Source organism: Chrysemys picta, chromosome 5, assembly GCF_011386835.1.
Source record: "Chrysemys picta bellii isolate R12L10 chromosome 5, ASM1138683v2, whole genome shotgun sequence".
NCBI classification, from domain to species: Eukaryota; Metazoa; Chordata; order Testudines; family Emydidae; genus Chrysemys; species Chrysemys picta.
The window spans coordinates 10,144,945-10,167,109 of record NC_088795.1 but is presented as its reverse complement, the minus strand read 5'-3'; the positions used below and the strand labels follow the sequence as shown (position 1 = coordinate 10,167,109).

At 50.7% G+C, this 22,165-nt stretch overlaps 2 protein-coding genes and 1 long non-coding RNA gene across 6 annotated transcripts in view; 2 read left to right on the top strand and 1 right to left on the bottom strand.

Moving 5' to 3' along the window:
• LOC135983523 (uncharacterized) overlaps window positions 1-13,249 on the bottom strand; it is a 53,410-nt gene extending 40,161 nt beyond the window's left edge. The window contains exon 1 of the long non-coding RNA XR_010601199.1: window positions 13,095-13,249. This is a non-coding gene — a long non-coding RNA (uncharacterized LOC135983523). The remainder of the gene's footprint in view (window positions 1-13,094) is intronic.
• Window positions 411-21,322, top strand: LOC101947629 (sulfotransferase 1 family member D1-like). The gene is made up of 8 exons (XM_042856295.2): window positions 411-663; window positions 6,544-6,692; window positions 6,827-6,952; window positions 8,612-8,709; window positions 8,969-9,095; window positions 10,781-10,875; window positions 15,057-15,237; window positions 16,931-21,322. Exons 2-8 carry the CDS (start codon window positions 6,554-6,556, stop codon window positions 17,041-17,043), a joined length of 879 nt encoding a protein of 292 aa, XP_042712229.1. The 5' UTR covers window positions 411-663; window positions 6,544-6,553; the 3' UTR covers window positions 17,044-21,322.
• LOC101945345 (sulfotransferase 1 family member D1-like) overlaps window positions 20,012-22,165 on the top strand; it is a 26,185-nt gene continuing 24,031 nt past the window's right edge. For all 4 annotated transcript variants that reach the window (XM_042856293.2, XM_065595895.1, XM_065595891.1 and 1 more), the window contains exon 1: window positions 20,012-20,152. The gene's annotated coding sequence lies outside the window, so the exon portion shown is untranslated. The remainder of the gene's footprint in view (window positions 20,153-22,165) is intronic.

Sequence of the window (22,165 nt, the reverse complement as noted above, 5' to 3'; positions counted from 1 at the left end):
ATTCATGCCATTTCATGGCCATCTGGGTGTGTGGAGTTTACACGAGTCACTGATGGTGTCCGCGAGTATCCTTCCAGCAGAGTCACTCTCCATCCCACAGTCATAGATTTTAAAGCCAGAAGGGACTATATTCCGTTCATCTAGTCTGACCCTCCTGTAGAATTCTATCCAGTCACTCCTGCATTAGGGCTGCAATTTCTGGTTGGACTACAACCGATCTTTTGGAAACACCACCCTCTTTAGGCCCTACTGCTGTCTCCTTCACTCAAATTCTGTCCCTTCTTGTTTCCTGCTGGGCCAGGATTGTGTGCAACACAAAGGACACGAGAAAACATCCCGGACAAGACTGAGTGAAAGAGATACACATATGCTGCACAGTGCCACGCTAGACCTCTACAGGTACTACATGGGAGCTGAGAGCCCAAGGACAAGTGGGAACATGACGAGACCAGCTTGTTTTATCTAGTGATAAGCCCTTTAAACATAGTCCAGAGTGGAACCAGGAAGTAAAAAGTCGATAAATAGTGTGTTAACTTGTTGAGGCCAGAAGGGGGAAAAACTGAGATTTGGGACTGAAGAAACTCAGAGCTCTCTCAGGAGAAGGATCAACTCTAAGACATACTTCCCTTGAAGTAAAACCTGTGGAAGCCCCCTGATATCCAGGTATTATACTGCACAGAGCGAGAGAGGGTGGGATACATTTGCATTCAGATTGTTTACTTTTGCTTCTCTGAAAGATGCCCTTGGTCACCTAAGGAACCTGGGGAGAAGAGGGAGTGTGTCTGGTCCATTTTGTGTGCTCTGCGCAAGCCTTTGAAAATTGTGATCTGCTCAGCTGCACACAGGCTCAGCTGTTACTCAGGCTTAGGGTGACCAGTCGTCCTGTTTTTAAAGGGGCAGTCCCATATTTAAGCCCTCCTGCAGGTGTCCCGACTTTTTCTTAAATATGGGCAAATTGTTCCATATTTTCTGTCTCCCCCACATCAATACTTGTGGGTCCTGCCTCTGGCCGGATTCCTGCTCGCCAGCCAGCCGCCCACCAGTGGTGAACGGGGGGTCCAGTGGCTGACGATGGGAGTGGGTGTGCAAGGCTGGTGATGGGGCAAAGTTGCAGCGCACGGGGTGGCCGCTGCCCATGCTGGTCCATCAGTGCAGCCCCTGCTGCGGCTGGCTCTCGGCAGGGCCCCGCATCCCCATTCCCAGCCGGCCTGGGCTGCGTGCTGCAGTGGCTGCTGAGTGTCGGCAGGCTCCTGGCAGTGTCCGGTTACATGTCGCCTCTGCTGCCCACCTATTGGCCCTTTACCTGCGCCCCCTCTCGCTGTCCTCTCCCTGCTTTGCCCCTTCACCGCCCCCTCAGCCCCACTGCTCCTCCACATCCCCCCCGGCAGGGCGCATCCTGCTCCCTGTGCTGTGCAGAGAACCAGCCCCTGGTCGGAGCGCTCAGCTCATCGACAGCGTGGCCGGCAGCTCCTTCCTTCCCGCACTGCCTCTGGCTGGGCCGGTGCCCCAGGAAAGCCCAAGACCCTCTGGCCAGGAGGAGCCGAGCCCTGCGTGTGCCAAAGCCCCGCACACCGGGGAAGCCTCTCCGCCCCTCAGTAAAGCTCTGGAGTGGCAGGGGGAAGCGATATCCAGCCTGTTCACACCCCGAACTTGCAGGCTCCACAGCAGCCCCCCGAGCCGGGACTTAGCTTAGCACCCATTTTACCCTCTCCCCCCCATGCCTTGGGTCCTGCCTCCAGGGAGCATAAGGCTGCTCCGTCCCCTAGGCCAGTGGTCTCCAAAGTGGGGTGCGCAAGATGATCCATTGGGGGGCACGGCAAGCGGAGCGCTGCCGGAGGGGTGGGGGAAAGGGTGGCCGGAGGAGGGAGGGAGCAAGCGAGCGGGGAAGCTGCCCCCCGGCAGGCAGGGGCACCCGGAACGCAGGGGCTTTAGGGGCTGCAGGGCCCTGGGCTAAGGGGGCCCCGGGGCCCTGGCCTGCCCCTTTCGGAATGCGGCCCCGAGTCCTCCGGCCCGTGGAGGAGCAGGGGCAGCCGCGCAGCCAGCGGCCGGAAAGAAGTGGCGCTTTCCCCTTCAAAGCTGGCTGGAGAGAAGCAGCACTTTGAAGGGGAAAGCGTCGCTTCTCTCCGGCCGCTGGCTGTGCGCTGCCCCTGCTCCTCCTGAGTCCTCCGGCCCGTGCTCGCAGGGCCGCATTCTGACAGGGGCTTTAGAGCTGCAGGCCAGGGCCACAGGGCTCCCTTAGCCCAGGGCCCTGCAGCCCCTAAAGCCCCTGCGTTCCTGGTGGCCGTGCCTGCCGGGGGGAGGGGGCGGACAGCTCGTGGCCATGGGAGCAGTGCTGCGTTGCGCAGAGCCACCTGCACACTCCCTGCACCAAACGGGAGCTGCCCCAGGTAAGTGCTCTGCCCCTCCTGCCTGCCCCAGCCATGAGCTTCCTCCTGCACCCCCACCCTGAGCACCCTAACTCCCACCCAGACCCCGCACTCCACCCTGAGCGCCCTCCCGCACCATAACTCCCTCCCATACCCTGCACCCCACCCTGAGCCCCCTCCCGCACCCTAACTCCCTCCCAGACCCCGTACCCCACCCTGAGCGCCCTCCCGCATCCTAACTCCCTCCCAGACCCCACACCCCCACCCTGAGCACCCTCCCGCACCCTAACTCCCTCCCAGACCCCGTACCCCACCCTGAGCACCCTCCCGCATCCTAACTCCCTCCCAGACCCCGTACCCCACCCTGAGCGCCCTCCCGCAGCATAACTCCCTCCCAGACCCTGCACTCCACCCTGAGCGCCCTCCCGCACCCTAACTCCCTCCCATACCCTGCACCCCACCCTGAGCGCCCTCCCGCACCCTAACTCCCTCCCAGACCTCGCACCCGACCCTGAGTGCCCTCCCGCACCCTAACTCCCTCCCAGACCCCGTACCCCACCCTGAGCGCCCTCCCGCATCCTAACTCCCTCCCAGACCCCGCACTCCACCCTGAGTGCCCTCCCGCACTCTAACTCCCTCCCAGACCCCGCACCCCACCCTGAGCCCCCTCCTGCACCCTGACTCCCTCCCAGACCCCACACCCCACCCTGAGCGCCCTCCTGCACCCTAACTCCCACCAAGACCCCACACCCCACCCTGAGCCCCCTCCCGCACCCTAACTCCCTCCCAGACCCCGCACTCCACCCTGAGCGCCCTCCCGCACCATAACTCCCTCCCAGACCCCGCACTCCACCCTGAGCCCCCTCCCGCATCCTAACTCCCTCCCAGACCCCGTATCCCACCCTGAGCCCCCTCCCGCATCCTAACTCCCTCCCAGACCCCGTACCCCACCCTGAGCGCCCTCCCGCACCCTAACTCCCTCCCAGACCCCACACCCCACCCTGAGCACCCTCCTCCACCCTAACTCCCTCCCAGACCCCGCACTCCACCCTGAGCGCCCTCCCACACCCTAACTCCCTCCCAGACCCCGCATCCCACCCTGAGCCCCCTCCCGCACCCTAACTCCCTCCCAGACCCCGCACTCCACCCTGAGCGCCCTCCCGCACCCTAACTCCCTCCCAGACCCCGCATCCCACCCTGAGCCCCCTCCCGCACCCTAACTCCCTCCCAGACTCCGCACCCCACCCTGAGCCCCCTCCCGCACCCTAACTCCCTCCCAGACCCCGCACCCCACCCTGAGCGCCCTCCCGCATCCTAACTCCCTCCAAGACCTCGCACCCCCACCCTGAGCGCCCTCCCGCACCATAACTCCCTCCCAGACTCCGCACCCCACCCTGAGCCCCCTCCCGCACCCTAACTCCCTCCCAGACCCCGCACTCCACCCTGAGCGCCCTCCCGCACCCTAACTCCCTCCCAGACCCCGCATCCCACCCTGAGCCCCCTCCCGCACCCTAACTCCCTCCCAGACTCCGCACCCCACCCTGAGCCCCCTCCCGCACCCTAACTCCCTCCCAGACCCCGCACCCCACCCTGAGCGCCCTCCCGCATCCTAACTCCCTCCCAGACCCCGCACCCCACCCTGAAAGCCCTCCCGCACCCTAACTCCCTCCCAGACCCCGCACCCCACCCTGAGCGCCCTCCTCCACCCTAACTCCCTCCCAGACCCCGCACCCCATCCTGAGCGCCTTCCCGCATCCTAACTCCCTCCCAGACCTCGCACCCCCATCCTGAGCGCCCTCCCGCACCCTAACTCCCTCCCAGACCTTCGAATCGCTGTATCAGTGTTAAACCAAGATTTTCAGAAATAATGAAGCATATTCAATCACATTGCTCTCACTAAAAATTATTATCAATATTTTTTGTGAGCGCAAAGGTTTTTTTGTACTGTTAATAAATAAAATTAATTTTTTTAAATATTGTTTATTTCATCTTTTTATCTCATCCTTTTAAAATTTCTATTTTTTGTGTATGTTTTATAATGTACATAATATATTAGTATAGTAGCACATGTATATAATGTATACATAAATATACAGATATTGGGGGTGCGTGCTCAAAAATTTTTACTGATAGGGGTGCGCGATCAAAAAAGTTTGGAGACCACTGCCCTAGGCACCCTCCCCTGCTGAGCCACCTCTCTAGTCGGGTTCTGTGAAGCCCCTGCAGTCTGGTTCCCTGGGCCCGGGTGCACAAAGCATCCTTAGGGTTTAACCCCTTCCTGCCCATGCTGTAGCCAGGAGACAGGAGGCGGTTGGATTATGTTGGTGGCCAGCAGCAGCTTGGAGGTGTTAGCTGCCTTTCGACACTGTGAGGGCAGGAAGGGACAAGCTGCTTCCAGCCACAGGGGAGAGGGCGAGGGAAGAGATGACCTCTGCAAAGACATGGGCCAGGTCATCCCTCCCCCGTGGCCGGAAGCAGCTCCCCTACCTTCCCTCCCACACAGTGCTAGGGTGACCAGATGTCCCGATTTTATAGGGACAGTCCTGATTTTGGGGTCTTTTTCTTATATAGGCTCCTATTACCACCTACCCCCGTCCCGATTTTTCACACTTGCTGTCTGGTCACTCTACACAGTGCTGAAAGGCTGCTGCTGGCCACATTCTGGTATGAATCCCGGCAGAAATCTGTGGGGGAGGGGTCATGTGACTTTGCATGCCCCCCACCACCTGCTGCCTTGGGAAGACATGGCACCAGATACTAGGAGAGGAGGGTCCATCCTGGGGGCACAGCCAGCCATGGAGGATAGAGAGCACTGGGCAGGGAGGGTTGGGTCAGTCAGTCACCCTCCCTGTGAGAGAGAGATGTACAGGAGTGTGTGTGTCACCTCTCCCCATGTGAGGTAGCTCCTAGTCCGAGAATCTGCTCTTAGCTTTCCTTAGATCCCTCTCTTGGCCGTACCTGCAGCTGTTACTGAATATCACACTAGTTTTGATATTACAATACATAATGTGTGGCCCGGCCTCTCTTTTTGCAGGGGCAAAAATTGCATTTGCATTGGGGAAACACCCTTTTACACGTGTTTGGGACAACAGTGTTGTCAGCTCTTGTATATTTTATCATGAGTTGTGTGATATTTGATGTTTCCAGGAGTTATGTACTCTCAGTTTTCATTTAAAAATTTTTTTTCTAGCCTTCATGATTGTAGGGAAAAGCTTGAAGACATTTTCTGAGTGGACCCAAAATGTTAAAAGAAAAAACAGAAGGCACATAGAAAGATTCCAATTTTCTTCAAACATGATTTTTAAGCCAGTCTGATTATTCTGGGGGCCTGACTCAGGATTTTTGAATGCCGGGGGTTGATAACACTGCACAAAGGTCAAAAATGAACAATGCAAGGAGAACAGTCAAGCAGGAAGACTGAGATTACTCTGGGTTAATTCCTTCGATGTCATCAGAGAGGTTCTCTGCTGTACTAACCGAGGTTGCACAATTCAGCATTTCTTAGGTTGATAGTTAGCAATAATAAAACTGCAATGACTTGGGTTTATGTGAGGCAGTGTTTACATTGACCATCTGCAGGCATGACCAGTGGCCGCGGTTCACCGTTCCCGGCCAATGGGAGCTGTGGGAAGCGGCAGCCAGCACGTCCCTGCAGCCTACGCCGCTTTCCGCAGCTCCCACTGGCCAGGAACGGCGAACCGCGGCCACCGGGAGCTGCGGGCGGCTGTGCCTGTGGATGGCCAGTGGATTACCCTGACAGGCCTGGTGCGGTCAATGGGCCGCAGGTTGCTCACCACTGCCCCAGAGACTCTAAATCTAAAGCAAGTAGCATAGGTGACTTTCACTGTTAAGCCTGAAACTGTAGCCGCCAGAGCTGAACCCACGGTGATGTAATACCACCATGCAAAATTTAAATAAAATAAAAGGCTACACTGGGCTCCAGTGGAACAGTTCCAATCGTAACGCTTCTTTAACAACGTTTTTTTTGTTAGAAGTTGCAGAGTATATTGATTCATGTAAGAGAGACTACAGAAATCAAAACAACAGAATTCTACTTCTTCCACCCCCACCTCTTGGGAACCAATGTTAGTTCCATGATGCATAGGGATGTCTTCCATACAGTTATCATGCAAATAATGAGAGCCATTTAACCCCTTTTTTCCTCACCTTAACTCAGCTCTCCCAAGATGGAACATTCGTCAAGGCAGGAATTAGAGGTTATCCATGAAATTCCCCTCTACCGGCCTTTTGTGGAGAAGTGGGCCCAGGTGGAATCATTCCAGGCCAGGCCAGACGACCTTCTCATTTCCACCTACCCGAAATCAGGCAAGTAAAAATAAGAGTGTATGTAAATGTATGTGTGTGTGGAGGGGGGGGGAGGGGCTAACTTTGTATCCATCCACCAGTAGGAGACAGAATATGCTTAACTTTGAAATGCTGCCTTTCAATCTACGTTTCAGGCACAACCTGGATTAGTGAAATCGTGGACATGATTTACAACAACGGGGACGAGGAGAAATGTAAACGGGATGCAATTTTCAATCGAGTCCCTTTCATGGAAATGAGCTGCCCTGGACTCCTAAGTGGTAAGGGTTGTGCAGGAGATCAGACAAATGCAAGAGTCCCCTTCCACAGGAGCCATGAAAGGAGAAGTAGGAATGCTGTCTCTGGACTGATTCTAATGCTGTATGTAATTCAACCTCTACAACAATGCAACTGGTTTTATAGTGTCTTGGTACAAACTGTACACCAACGTGCTTTACAGGGTTAAACACGCAATGACAGAGCCAGGAACCCCTTCCCTGACCCGGTCAACATCACATCAGCCCATTTCTCCCCCAAAGCTGGCCTTCAAACTCATTTGTTTCCTGCTGATTAATCCTGCTCCTCACCACAGAAAAACAAAGTCCGTAGAAAAATGTTGTGGCACTAGTGTGCGATATGTGTTCTGCTTCTTTGAATCTGTAGCCGGAAGCCAGAAACTCTAGAGTGAAACAGAGCAGCATTAGGGACAAAGCCTGAGGTTTATCTTATTCTGGTGGAGTTCCTTGTTCCGTGTCAGAAGAAAGCAGCTCTCTCGCTGTGGCTAGGTCTACACTATGGGGGGTGGAGGGGTCGACCTAAGATACGCAACTTCAGCTACGTGAATAGTGTAGCTGAAGTTGCGTATTTTAGGTCGACTTACCTGGCTGTGAGGACGGTGGCGAGTCGACCGCTGCCACGCCGCCGTCGACTCCGCTTCCGCCTCTTGCCGCGGTGGATTTCCGGAGTCGACGGCAGAGCCATCGGGGATCGATTTTATCGCGTCATCACTAGACGCGATAAGTCGATCCCCAATAGATCGATTGCTACCCGCCGATCCGGCGGGTAGTGAAGATGTGCCCTGTGATTCTTATGTGAAAAGTTTAAATGGAGTAAGGGACAATCACGCTGCTTTTGTTCCCACCCTAGCCCAAGTCCCTACCCGTGTTTAGACTGTAAACTCTTAGGCTCAGAGACCCTGTCATGTCTGTAAAGCACTGGCAGTGCTATATAAATAATCATAATTTATTTTTCCTTTTGCTGCTACTAATCATAGAAATGTTGGGCTGGAAGGCACTTTGAGAGGCCTTCTAGTCCACCTCCCTGTGCAGAGGCAGGACCAAGTATACCTAAATCATCCTTGATAGGTCTTTGTCTAACCTGTTCTTAAAACCTCCAAAGGTGAGGATTCGACAACCTCCCTTGGTTCCTGTTCCAGTGCTTAACTAAAGAGTTATTGGCGAGGATGAGATCTGAAATGAGAGAGGCCCTCTTGAATGAGGCGGAGAGATGCAGGAAAGTCATTCTAGCCAGCAGCAGTTGCCAAGCGGATGAATCTGCACCACCAGTTGCAGGATTGTTTGGCGGGTCACATAGGAAACCAGAGCTAAATGAGCAGAGGGGCAGGGGAGGGCAGCAGAGGGACAGGCAGGGTCCAAGAGACAAGCTGAAGTGGGCCCATGGGGGGGTTTAAAGAGAGAAGGTAAATTTGGACTGGTGGCTGCAATGAACAAATCAGTGGAGCTGATCAAAGATTCAGGTGCAGCAGTTATGCGTGAGAAGGTAGCCAGCAGCAGGAGAGTTAGGATGGGGAGGGCATTTAGCCACACTTCCCTCTTTCTAGGTATCATGAAAGGAAGAGGCGGGAAGTGCTGCTGATTCATTCATTCAGGATGTGCCAGGTGCTCCAGACGATTCCTTTAACCTCCGTGTGTGTTTTCCAGGCACAGAGCAGCTGGATACGGTGCCATCGCCTCGGCTAGTGAAGACCCATCTCCCAGTTCAGCTCCTCCCTGTCTCCTTCTGGGAGCAGGACTGCAAGGTAACAGCTCCAGAGAGACACGGCGATGTAGGAATCGTCATCTGTCAGCCCACCTACGCCTGCCTCCTGGTTCCAGCAGCATCCAGTGCCTGGCACCTCAGAAAAGCAACCTCCCCGTAATTTATATGCCAGTTGTGCAGTGATGGTGTTTGTACTGGAGCAGGGGAAATCTCTTCCAGACCTATGCAGGGGGTCAGGTCAAAGTCCCTGCAGCCCCTGCTAATTCAGACTGCACTATGTTCCCTTTTCTGTCCTGCAGATGATCTACCTTGCCCGAAATGCCAAGGATGTGGCTGTCTCTTATTACCATTTCTACCAGATGGCAAAGATGCATCCAGACCCTGGCACCTGGGATGAGTTCCTGGGGAAGTTTATGGCTGGGAAAGGTAGGCGTAACCTCTCAGAAACCACAGTAACAGGTGTGGCATAAGATCGTAAACAACAGAAAAGAGATTCTCCCTTCACCCCCTGGGCAGGAATCCAGGGATACGTTATTCAGTTAGGCTATAAAGGGTCCAATGTCAGTGACTTCCCCTGGCTCCTCAGAGCCTGACAGGACGGTGAGTTCCTTAGGGCAGGATGGGAACATTAAGCCATGGCAACATGGATAGGGCACAGGACTAGGACTGAGATGACCTGGGGGGGGGTCTATTCTCAGCTCTGCCACTGACTTGCTGGGTGACCTTGGGCAAGTCACTTCACCCCCCAGTGTGACCTTGGGCAAGTCACGTCTCTGTGACTTCATTTGCCCTCCCACCTTGTCTTATCTATTCAGATTGTGAGCTCTCGGGGGTAGGGGCTGTCTCTCACTATGGGTGTACGGTACCTAACATGAGGGAATCCCACAGGGCTACTGTAATAGAAATAATTCTTACTATACTCGGTGCCCTCACTATCCTCCCCTTCAGGAGCAGAGCCCGAACATTTCAATTTCTGGTCTGGGGCCAAGAATCCAAACCCACCAGAATGTTTACACACTACTTAGAAGAGGAGTTTGCAAAGCCTTGTTAAGGCCAAAATAATGATGAGTATTTAATGTTGGCATTGCAGTGGGGCCCAACAGCTCCACGCAGGCACCGTGCACACACAGAGAACGACATGGCCCCTCCCCAGACGGCACAGTCTAACTAGACAAAACCCCCGGCCAGACAACGTAGAACAAGCATGTAACGTATCTGGTTAGTTACCTTTTTAATTCCGCCCCCCAGCCCCTCCAAACCGTTCTCAGCCACCTTATCCCTCTGTCCAGAGGCATTGACCAGGACTGGGGACTCAACGTGCCCATCTTCTCCTGCCTGCCCCACAGAAACAGGTTCAACTCAGTGTGGGTGCAGGGGCTGGGAGGAGAAAGCAGCCGATCAGATGGTGCCTCTGGGTACGTCGACACTGCAATAAAAAACCTCTAGCCCTGAGTCTCAGAGCCCGGCTCAATTCACTCAGGATCACGGGGCCTGGGCTACGGGTCTATACAATTGCAGTGTAGATGTTTGGGCTTGCACTGGAGCTAGGCTTGCCACCTCTCCAGGATTGTCCTGGAGTCTCCAGGAATTAAAGATTAATCTTGAATTAAAGATTATGTCCTGTGATGAAACCTCCAGGAATACACCCAACCCAAACTGGCAACCCCAGCTGGGCCGAGGGTCTCAGAGCCAGGGCTCCAGGCTGAGCCTGAATGTCTTCACTGCTCATTTGAACCCTGCTTCCTCAGCCCCATGAACCTGAGGCCGCTGATCCAGGCTCTGAGATTCAGTGCCCCAGATTTTTAATCACCGTGTAGACGTACTCTTAGATGCCTTTAAAAATTCCAGCTGGTTATTGAAGAAAAAGGACTAGCAGTTCATCCCATCCACCCCTGCCCCGCCCCCGTGCAGGATTAGTGCACATGGCACACAGTCCACTGTTCTGTCCAGCCTGGTTTTAAAAGTCCCAAGCAATGGGGCTCCCAGCCTCCTGCTGGGAGACTGGTCTAATAACCTAACAGCTCACGTCCCCTGTGACACTCTTAGAACCAGTACTAGCTGTGATCTCTCTCTCCTCCTTTTCTTTGTTGCTTGTTTCAATCTGGATGTAGTGGCTTATGGATCCTGGTACGATCATGTCAAAGGCTGGTGGGAGAAGAAAAAGGCCTATCGAATTCTGTACATGTTCTATGAGGACATGAAAAAGGTGAGGAAGGGGAAGCGATGAGCAGATGCCAGGGGATCCTGCTTTAAATGCCCCCTTTCCATAAGGAAGGAAGGTGATTTTAACATCTATCTAGGTATGTGTAGAGCTCCCCGCACTGTCCTATCTGAGCATGTCCCAATCATTAATGAGTGTAGCCTCACAACACTCCCATGGGAGAGTAGCTGTGTTACTCCTGTTGAACTGAGGCTAGGTCTACACTGGGGGAGGGGGGCGACCTAAGATACGCAACTTCAGCTACACGAATAACGTAGCTGAAGTCAGCGTATCTTAGGTCGATTTACCTGGCTCTGAGGACGGCAGCAAGTCGACCGCTTCCGCCTCTCGCCATGGTGGAGTTCCAGAGTCGACGGCAGAGCTATCGGGGATCAATTTTATCGCGTCTACACTAGACATGATAAATCGATCCCCGATAGATCGATCGCCACCCACCGATCCGGCGGGTAGTGTAGACATACCCTTAGATACTGCCAGATTAAGTGATTTGCCTAGAAGGAATCTGTGACAGACCCGGGAGTTGAACCCACATCTTCTGAGTGCCAGTTCAGAAATTCATCCTTCCTCTCCTGCATGTCCATTTGCAACACTGGCATCGTTAGGAGTAGAGGGGTGGTTCTGCAGTCGCCTATTTTACTACACCCAGTGGGAAAATACTTTGCATTTGGCTCTGAGGTACATTGACATGTATCTGGAATATTAACAAAACAATGCCGGAACCAGCCACGTTCAGTGACGAACTAAGACAGCGAGTCCACAGCCCCAAACTTCCTGCCTACAGCCGCCACCCATAGGTATGACAGTGGATTCAGTTGATCCAAGCCATGATTCATTTTAATCTGCCCCTTAGCTTCTTATAATAATATGGTCAACAATCCCTAAACTGCTAGATGGCTCATGTCCCATTGGTTCAGAAAGCAATGACCCCTGACTTTTCCCCAGACCTGATTTTAGTTTTGTCCATAAACACTCCCTTTTGTGCCCCTGTCAATCCCAAGAGAAGGTAGAACTAATAGGGGATGGAGGGACCAGGACCCTCCTCTCATCATCTAGGTAACACAATAAGCCCCCTGCCAACACACACATCCTCCCCTCTTAGTGAGTTCCCACCAGCTGGCCCTCACCACCACCAGGCAAATCAATTAACAGGGTTATTCTTCCCCAGCCTGTTGTCTTTTGCACCCAGAGCACTAACAAAGATGGAGGAGGTACCAGGCTTAGCCGGAGTCAGTGACATATTAGAAGTCTAATGGATCTTTAATTCATATTTGAGCCATCCTTAAACATTCTCATGTCTCGCATCTTTGCATTCAGTCAAACAGCAATATAACGAACACACATAGATTTTACACACTGAAGTTCTGAGGGTGAACACAAGGTAGTTTGGTGACTAAGTACAGGAAGGGAGTCAGGGGAGCTTTAGGTCTGTTCCATTCTGCATCAGAGTCACTTAAGGCAAGAGTTTCAAACGTGCACCCATAACAGCGACTAGATTTCCAGAAAAACCCAGCTCCTATTTACACACCTAAATAAGGAGTGCTAGATCAGTGGTTTTCAACCTTTCCAGACTACTGGACTCACTTTCAGGAGTCGGATTTGTCTTGCGTACCGCAAGTTTCACCTCACTGAAAAACTACTTGCTTGCAAAATGAGACATAAAAATATAAAAGTGTCACCGCGCACCATTACTGAAGAATTGCTGACTTTCTCATTTTGTCTGTATGAAATTTTAGTGCCTTTAATTTGCTAGTGCTTTTTATGTAGCCTGTTGTAAAACTAGGCAAATACCTAGATGAGTTGACGTGCCGCCTGAAGATCTCTGTGTACACACACTGAGCTCGATTGCTGGCGGTTGTACAATTACATCCATAATGTTCCGTGCAGAGGTGAATGCCGCTGAAATCTATTTGGCAGCTGAAGCCGGTTGTGACTCAGCAAACCGCCAGAGAGGATTGGGACATCTAAGGGGTAGATCTGTTAAGGGGTATTAAAGCCCTTGAGTTGGAGATAACTTTGAAAGAAAGAAAACAAACCACTCCACTGCAGGCTGCAAACTGCAGAGCTGGCTTCATTAGCTCTCAAAAGTAGACACTTAGGGCTTATCTTGGGGAAAGTCTGGGATGGGAGTGTGTATACAGGGAGTTTTACCTGCATAGCTACGCTGATAACTTCTTTTGTATACAGAAGCTTTTAGCTATTCTTACCTTAAGGCAAGGGGGCTGGGTTGAGTTCTCACTGGAACCAGAAGCAGCTACGATACAAGCCATGGGCTGCTAGACTCCACTTAAGGTCATATGAGGCAGGGGGTTTCCAAGAGCTGCTATTTATACCTTTCCACAGCACCCTCTGGTGCTAGGACTGCAGCATTTCAGGGAAGGCCACACGGCAGCGTCTCATTGAAGAGCAGGAAACTGATTAATATGACCTGGTTGGTTTGTTCTAACTTTGGTTGTTTTGGATTTGGGGTGGTTTGTTGGTGAGGGGCCCCTTTTTCCTCCTGGCTACAGAAAGCAAGATGGAAAGGTGTTTTAAAAGGGGGAATACAGGCACACTCAAAAGAATAACAAAGTATGTAGAGGTGGCTGATTGTCTAAAACCAGCAAGGGTTGGATCCATGAGATTGTACAGCTGAGCTACAGTTTGGCTGACGTTAGAGTTTAGGGCTGGTGAGAATTTTGTTTAAAGGTTTCAGCTAGCTTCTGTCTCTGCCTTTAAAAGGGGAGGCTAGTTCATATGACTATCAGTGCTAGCACTTTAGAAGCTTAATTCATGCCCTTTTTGTGAGATCTCAAATTAAAGCAATTTACTTTTAATATTTACAATGGGCTCCTGACTTTTTTCCCCTGCCCCTCCTCTCTTCAGTGATTCTATGAACTTATACCCCCTGCTTCTAGAATGCTAGTGTGGCATTAGTACCGTATGTAGCAGCCGGGGCCGGCTCCAGACACCAGCCGACCACGCACGTGCTTGGGGCGGCACCTTGTAAGGGGCGGCGGCGCTCAGGGTTTTTTTTTTGTTTGTTTTTTGTTCGGTGAAGTGGCGCTCGGGAGGGTTGTTTTTGGTTCGGCGGGGCGGCGCTCGGGAGGGTGGTTGTCTTTGGTTCGGTGAAGCGGCGCTCGGGAGGGTTGTTTTTGGTTCGGTGGGGCGGCGCTCGGGGGGGTTGTTTTTGGTTTGGTGGGGCGGCGCTCAGGAGGGTTGTTTTTGGTTCGGTGGGGTGGCGCTCGGGGGGGTTGTCTTTGGTTCGGTGAAGCGGCGCTCGGGAGGGTTGTTTTTGGTTCGGTGGGGCGGCGCTCGGGAGGGTTGTTTTTGGTTCGGCGGGGCGGCGCTCGGGAGGGTGGTTGTCTTTGGTTCGGCGGGGCAGTGCTCGGGGGGGTTGTCTTTGGTTCGGCGGGGCAGTGCTCGGGGGGGTTGTCTTTGGTTCGGTGAAGCGGCACTCGGTAGGGTTGTTTTTGGTTCGGCGGGGCGGCGCTCGGGAGGGTGGTTGTCTTTGGTTCGGTGGGGCGGTGCTCGGGGGGGTTGTCTTTGGTTCGGTGAAGCGGCGCTCGGGAGGGTTGTTTTTGGTTCGGTGAAGCGGCGCTCGGGAGGGTTGTTTTTGGTTCGGCGGGGCGGCGCTCGGGAGGGTTGTTTTTGGTTCGGCGGGGCGGCGCTTGGGAGGGTGGTTGTCTTTGGTTCAGCGGGGCGGCGCTCGGGAGGGTTGTTTTTGGTTCGGTGGGGCGGCGCTCGGGAGGGGGGTTGTCTTTGGTTCGGTGGGGCGGCGCTCGGGAGGGTTGTTTTTGGTTTGGCGGGGCGGCGCTTTTTTTTTTTTTGCTTGGGGCAGCAAAGAAGTTAGAGCCGGCCCTGGTAGCAGCCCACTTGGTAAATGGAGTGTTTAAAGTTAGTTGTACAGGATAGCAACCCTTTGCTGATCCTTTTTTTCAAAAGTTTTTCTGGGCTCTAGATATCATTGGTTATTATGATGCATCACTCATTAAAAGAGCTGCTCTTTGCTCATCAGAGGCCTGCTTCACAACCCACTGGTCTCTGCATTAAGTCCCAAATGAATACAAGAAAGATGTGTCACATTCTACCAACACGTCCAGGAGTGGCTAGGAAAACTTCTCCTCAGTAGCATATTATCCTTCATCATGTCTCACCACCTGAGAGTCTGTCTGCCTGTCTCTCTGCAGGATCCAAAGCGCGAAATAGAGAAGGTGCTCCAGTTTCTGGGAAAGGACCTGAAGGAGGAAGTGGTGAATAAAATCCTCCACCATACCTCCTTCCAGGAGATGAAGAAGAATCCTACTGCTAACTATGAAATGATGCCAACCTGGGCTATGGACCACAGTGTGTCTCCATTCATGAGGAAAGGTAAGAGGCTTACAGGAAAGGCCAGTAAGATAACAGCAAGAACAGTTTTTCTACAATTCTTACTAGCTCCTGATTCCACTTTCACAGAAAGGGAAATTCCCAGGGTCAGTGTTTTTCTCTGTGAGCCAAGCTCCGTTAATGATGGAGCTGCATATGGAAGGCCCAGCTCAGATAAATTACCATAAGGAAGGTTCTCCTGTTTAGTTTCTAGCATGCAGATCCTGGTGTAGCACTCTGGAGAGCATGACTGATCTTGTGGTTTTGGCACTAACTGGGGCTTCAGGAAATTTGGGTTCTGTTTCCTGCTCTGATATTGACTCGCTATGTGGCATTGGGCAAGTCGCTGAAATCAATGGATATTAGGAGCCTAAATATCTTTGAGGAGGTGGGCCTTGATTTCCATGTGCCTCACTTTTGCCATCTGCAAAATGGGGATATCCAGAAGGACGTGCCCTTGTTCGTTTACACCAGGGGTCAGCAACCTTTCAGAAGTGGTGCGCCGAATCTTCATGTATTCACTCTAATTTAAGGTTTCGCGTGCCAGTAATACATGTTAACGTTTTCAGAAGGTCTCTTTCTATAAGTCTATAATATATAACTAAACTATTGTTGTATGGAAAGTAAAGAACATTTTAAAAATTTTTAAGAAGCTTCATTTAAAATTAAATTAAAATGCAGAGCCCCCTGGACTGGTGGCTAGGACCCGGGCAGTGTGAGTGCCACTGAAAAATCAGCTCATATGCCACCTTTGGCACGCATGCCATAGGTTGCCTACCCCTGGTTTACACTATAAACTCCTCCGGGCACAGTATGTCTCATACTATGTCAGTGTACAGTACGTACCCCAGTGGGACTTCAGGTGCAATCCAAATAATATTAATGATTTGCCATTCCTGGACCTTAGTTAATATGTGACTGTGGCCTGCAGGAAGAGATCACAGATGTCAGTGTCCTCAATTTGGGAGTGCACACAATATCCATTGACCGTTCAACAGTGCTAATTACTGTTGGTGTTTCTTGCATGCATCTTAAAAACAATTGTTTGGATACAAAGATCCTCTTCTCTCTTGAGCAGGAAAAATAGACACTGGCCTAGGTTTTCCAAAGTTCCTGGTACTTTTGGGTGACCAGCCTGAGACCCCTTTTAAGGGTTTGAGTTTTCGAAGGCGGGTACTGAGCATTTTCTGAAAATTGGGGACCCTTAAAGGTGTCTCAAGTTGAGCATCCAAGTTCACTCGGGAGTTTGGAAAATGTACGTGCATTAATCATACCTCCTGAGATGCATGACTGGTGTGAAGAGATGTTCCGTAGGACCCCTCTGCTCACGACACACACACAGTCCCCAGCAGTGAGGACAATGTAAAGTTTGTGTGACCCCCATCAACCTCAAAGGACTGGCCCCTCAAATAAATGTTTCCCGCTGCTTCTAACCTTAACTTGCTTAACTTGAAAGTCTCATGCAGCCTTTTGATCTGCTACATTTTCTCCTTTGTTCCTGTTAAGCATCTAGGCAAAGAGAACACCAAAAACCTGACTTAGAATTCTGTCTGAATAGCACTAGGACCACAGTGCTATGCTAGGGCGTTTTGGAGTATCTTTGGGAAAGAAGATAACAGAAACAGAACCTCAGAAGTGGGGCAGGAGCCCAGAAGGGGAGAATAAACTAGTCCTTCTTTTGTTTTCTTCCCATCAGGGATGTCAGGAGACTGGAAGAATTACTTCACCGTGGCTCAGAATGAGATATTTGATGCACATTATAAAGAGCAGATGAAAGGCTCGACATTCAAATGCCAAATGGAGATATGAAGAAAAGGCTTCCCTATGATTCATCAGACAAATGCTAGCTGTCTAAATACTAGAATGGGTGAACTAGAGTGCCTGGCCTTAAATGAGGATATTGATATAATAGGCATCATGAAAACTTGGTGTAATGAGGATAATCAGTGGATTTGCGATAATACGAGGGTACAAAATATATAGGAATGACGGAGCTGGTGGGGGAGTGGCACTATATGTGAAAGACAGCATAGTCAAGTAAAGTAAAAATCTAAAATGAATTAAACTGAACCATAGAATCGCTATGGATAGAAATTTCATTTTGAATAATCAGAGTATAGCAGTAGGAATATGATACCGACCACCTGACCAGGATGGTGATGGTGACTTTGAAGGAGTTTAGAGAGGCTATGAAGACAGAAAACCCAATAATAATGGGGGATTTCAATTGTCCTCATATTGACTGGGTACATGTCCTCTCAAAAACGGATGCAGAGGTAAAATTTCTAGACACATTAAATGACTGCGTCTTGGTTCAGCTTGTCCTGGAACCCTCAAGGGGAGAGGTAATTCTTGATTTTAATCCTAAGTGGAGCACAGAATATGGCCAAGAGGTAAATATAGCTGAACATCTCAGTAATAGCGACAATGATGTAATTAAATTTAACATTCTTGGAGGGGGAGAAATGCCAAAGAAACCCACCACAATAGCATTTAACTTCAAAACAGGTAACTACACAACAATGAGGAAGCTAGTTAGACGGCAGTTAAAAGGAACCGTTACAAGAGTGAAATGCCTGCAAACTGCATGGAGACTATGTAAAAGCACCATAACTGAGGCAGTAAAAGGACCCAAAAAATTCCACCATGTGTAAGCAGCTGAATAAAAGAGATGATTAGAGGCTAAAAGGTATCCTTTAAAAATGGGAAGTTAAGTCCTAGTGAGGAAACTAGAAAGAAGCATAAACTCAGGCAAGTCAAGTGTAAATGTATGATATAACAGGCCAAGAAAGAATTTGAAGAGCAACTAGCTAAGTACACAAAAACTAACAGCAAAAAAAGTACATCAGAAGCAGAAATCCTGCCAAACAGTCAGTGGATCCACTGGATGATTGTGTTGCTAAAGGAGCACTCAGAGATGACAAGGCTCTGGCAAAGAAGCTAAATTAATTTTTGAATTGGTTTTCACTGAAGAGGATGAGGGGGAGATCCCCACATCTGAGCCGTTCTTTTTAGGTGACAAATCTGAGGAACTGTTGATTGAGGTGTCAGTAGAAGAGGTTTCAGAACAAATTGATAAATTAAACAGTAATAAATCACCAGGACCAGAGGGCATTCACCCAGGAGTTCTGAAGGAACTCAAATAAATTGCAGAACTACTAACTATGGTTTACTTAAATCAGCCTGTGTACCAGATGATTGCAGGATAGCTAATGTGATGCTGATTTTTAAAAAAGGCTCCGCACAATGTAGTAAAATGGTTAATAATTAGAAGAACATGCGTGGCAGCAGTGAGGTCCAGTGGCTAGAGCACTGGACTGGGAGTAAAGTGACCTCCACTCTGACAATGACCTGCTGTGTAACCTTAGCCAAGTCTCATAACTGTTCTGTTGATGAGATTTTTGTGCTGCTGCCATAAATTAGAGCTACTCTGACTTACGCCAGGGGCCACTATGGCTCCTGAAACAGTTTTAAGCTACCTTGGCACCTCCCCATCCCAGCTGCAAAATCCCACCTTTTGTCTCAGTTTTTCCCTGCTGTACCATGGGGATGGTGATGCTTAATGCACTACTGCAAGGTGCTCAGATACCTATATACAAATAGAATAGAGTGCTGGAGCTTATCATTAAAAGCACTGAAGTGACTTAGGAGCACGTCCCGCTGAACGTCAATATGACGTGTACTTCTTAGGCACTTTTGAAAATCCCACCCACTCACCCTCTTTTGTAAGGCACTTTGAGACCTGTGGATGCACTTAGTAAAAGCTAAATATTAATCTAATTCCTCATTGCCCTCTCAATGCAAGCATTAACAAAGTACAGTAACTCCACTTTGAAAATAGATATTCATCATGTCTCTTGGTTATACGAACTTATACAATTGCCAAGTGCCTTTGGAAACCACTTTTGTATGCAGTGTTGTTGTAGCCATGTTGGTCCCGGGGTATTAGAGATGCACGGTCGGTGAGATAACATCTTCTACTGGACCAACTTCTATTGGTGAGAGAGATGAGCTTTTGAGCTTACAGAAAGGTGAGATCCGAAGAAGAGCTCTATATAATCTCGAAAGCTTGTCTCTCTCACTAACAGAAGAAGTTGGTCCAATAAAATATATTACCTCCCCCACCTTGTCTCTCTTTTTGAACTATTGTCCATTTCGATCCTATTCTTGAGACTTTCCTTCTTATTCTATGGTATAATGATCACCTTCAAAATTATCCCTTTAATAGAGAACAAAGTTTGTTACTAACTGCCAGTCACTGAGTTAATGTTCAGAATCCCCATTGTATTGCGAAGCTGAAGAACTGAGGAGCAGTTTAGTTGTAGGCTTTTAATAAGTTGATGGGAGGCTGGGATCCCTTTCTGAGCAGTAGATTTTGCACTCAGGTAGCTTTTGCCTTCAGCAGGGCCGGCTCCAGGCACCAGCTTGTCAAGCAGGTGCTTGGGGTGGTCACTCTGGGGAGGGGCGGCACATCCAGCTATTCGGCGGCAATTCGGCAGTCGGTCCCTCACTCCGGCTCGGAGCGAAGGACCTTCCGCCGAATTGCCGCCGCAGATCGCGATTGCGATCACGGCTTTTTTTTTTTTTTTTGGCTGCTTGGGGCGGCCAAAACCCTGGAGCCGGCCCTGGCCTTCAGGCTTCCAAGTTGATCACACATCCAGCTTTGTACTCTGAATTCTAACCTTGTTTTTGAAAAAATCTTTTGATCTCCACTAAAAAATCCACTTCCTGGAAAGAAAATCCAGGAAGCCAGACTCCGCCTCTCAAAAGGCAAATCCTGTAACATAACACTGGGGAAGAGAAAGGAGCGCAGCTGATCTTAGAAAACAGCAACTGAAGGACGAAAACTGCTAGAGCCCAGAAGGGATCCTAGCCTCTGATCAACGAAAAAGCCTACAACAACCAAACTGAATACACAGTAAGTTCCCCAGCTTTACGGCACAAGGGGTCCTTAACTTTGGATCAGTGAGTAGGGTTTATAGTGATGTAGATTTGTTATCAGTTAATGGGCAGTTCCAATGAGCTGATAAGTTTTAATAAAAGCCAGTCAAAAGCAGCCTTTAGAGGAATTATTGTGTTGTGTTTAGTTTATGATACAGTCAATGGATCTGAAATGAGGATTTTGAATGAAGAGACTTGTGACCCAGAGACCTCTGTATGCCAGCTGGCAGAGGGCACAGGAGTGCATAGGTTTTTTTTACAGGAATTCCTGGGTCAGATGTAGGCAAAATAGTTCACCAAAGAGGCCATGTGAGGTCTCTACCGAGAGCCACTAGCCCACTGGTTAACACAATCACTGCAAAATGTGTGTACAGATCATATTTAAGCAGTTAAGTATCTATACTGAAAATTATGTTCCTACGGTCTTAAAGTTAAAGCAGGTCACCAGGAGGTGACATAACTCAGACATGTTCCTTTCAGGCAAGTGGTACCAGATGCCTATTTCCCTGACTGGTCATATGTGTGTCAGGCCTGCAATTCATGGTAATGTTGGGTCTGTTTTCATACTGAGCCCCAGGCAGAAGAAAAGATTATGAAAACTACCAGAGAGGAAATTCACAGGATACAACAAACAGCAGGGGGTGTCCTGTTTCTGACTAGAGACAGAGGATTGTTGGGGTATATAAGGAAACCCAGAGACTCCTTCATCAAGGAAGCAAGCTAACTGTGTTTGTCTTATGAAAGGGTCACAGCCAGCCTGGCTGTGAAATTCTGTAAAGATTGTGGGTGAGCGATACTCTACAAGACATCAGAGTATTTTGTTAATTAAGTCTAGAATGCATGTTATGGACATAACCATCTGTTTCCAATATTTCTACTTGCTATCACTTATATGAAATATACCTATCTCATAGAACTGGAAGGGTCCTTGAGTTGAGTCTAGTCCAGTCCAGTCCCCTGCCTTCACAGCAGGACCAAGTACCCCCTGACAGATTTTTTTTTGCCCCAGATCTCTAAATGGCCCCCTTAAGGATTGAAATCACCACCCTGGGTTTAGCAGGCTAATGCTCAAACCACTGAGCTATCCCCCCCCCCCTTTGTATCTCGAGGCTCTGTTAAATAAACGTTTACTTTATTTGACTATAAACATGTGTCAGTGCTGGGTAGGGTTACCATACGTCCGGACTCGGGGACTCCGGCGGGGGCTCGGGGACTCCGGCGGGGCCGGGCCGGGGGCTCGGGGGCTCGGGCAGTGCCAGGCCGGGCCGGGGGCTCGGGGGCCGGGCCGGCGGGGCCGGGGGCCGGGGGCCTCGGGGCCGGGCCGGGGACCGCAGTGCTGGGCGGGCCGGGGGTGGTGGGCCGGGGGCCGGGCCCGGGGCAGGCACCCCAGGGCCGGGGCCAGCCTGGACCGCGCCTCCTCCCCCCACACTCCCCCTTACCTGCTTCAGGCTTCCCGCCACTCAAATGTTCGCGGGAAGCAGGGGAGGGGGCGGAGACTTTGGGGAGGGGGCGGAGTTGGGGCGGGCCTGTGGAGTGTCCTCCTTTGGGAGGCACAAAATATGGTAACCCTAGTGCTGGGTGTTAAGTGGAGTGGGGATCTGAGGTGAAACTGATAAGCTGGGGGTACTGTTCCTTTGGAAGCAGCAAATCTGTGGATACTACTAGTGTCCTGTGGACCAGAGGTGGACACTCAGGAAGAGGTTCAGAGGGTTGAAGAGCTGGAGTGTGCTGATTGCTAACTTGTAGGGAGACAGCAGGGCCTGCAAGGCCTACCTACCAGGGAGGGCTTGTGTTGCCCATGGTCAATGTGGTTGGGGAGCTGACCCCAGTAAGCACAGACAATGCTTCCTCACACCAAGGGCAGGCGGCAGCGAGGGGCCTCACAACTCTGGGCATCCTTGGAAAGCGTCACAGGGATGTTATTTGTTCAACTTCTTATTGAGTACCTGTTTCCCCCCTCTTCATCCATCATGTGATTAGTGGTCAAAAA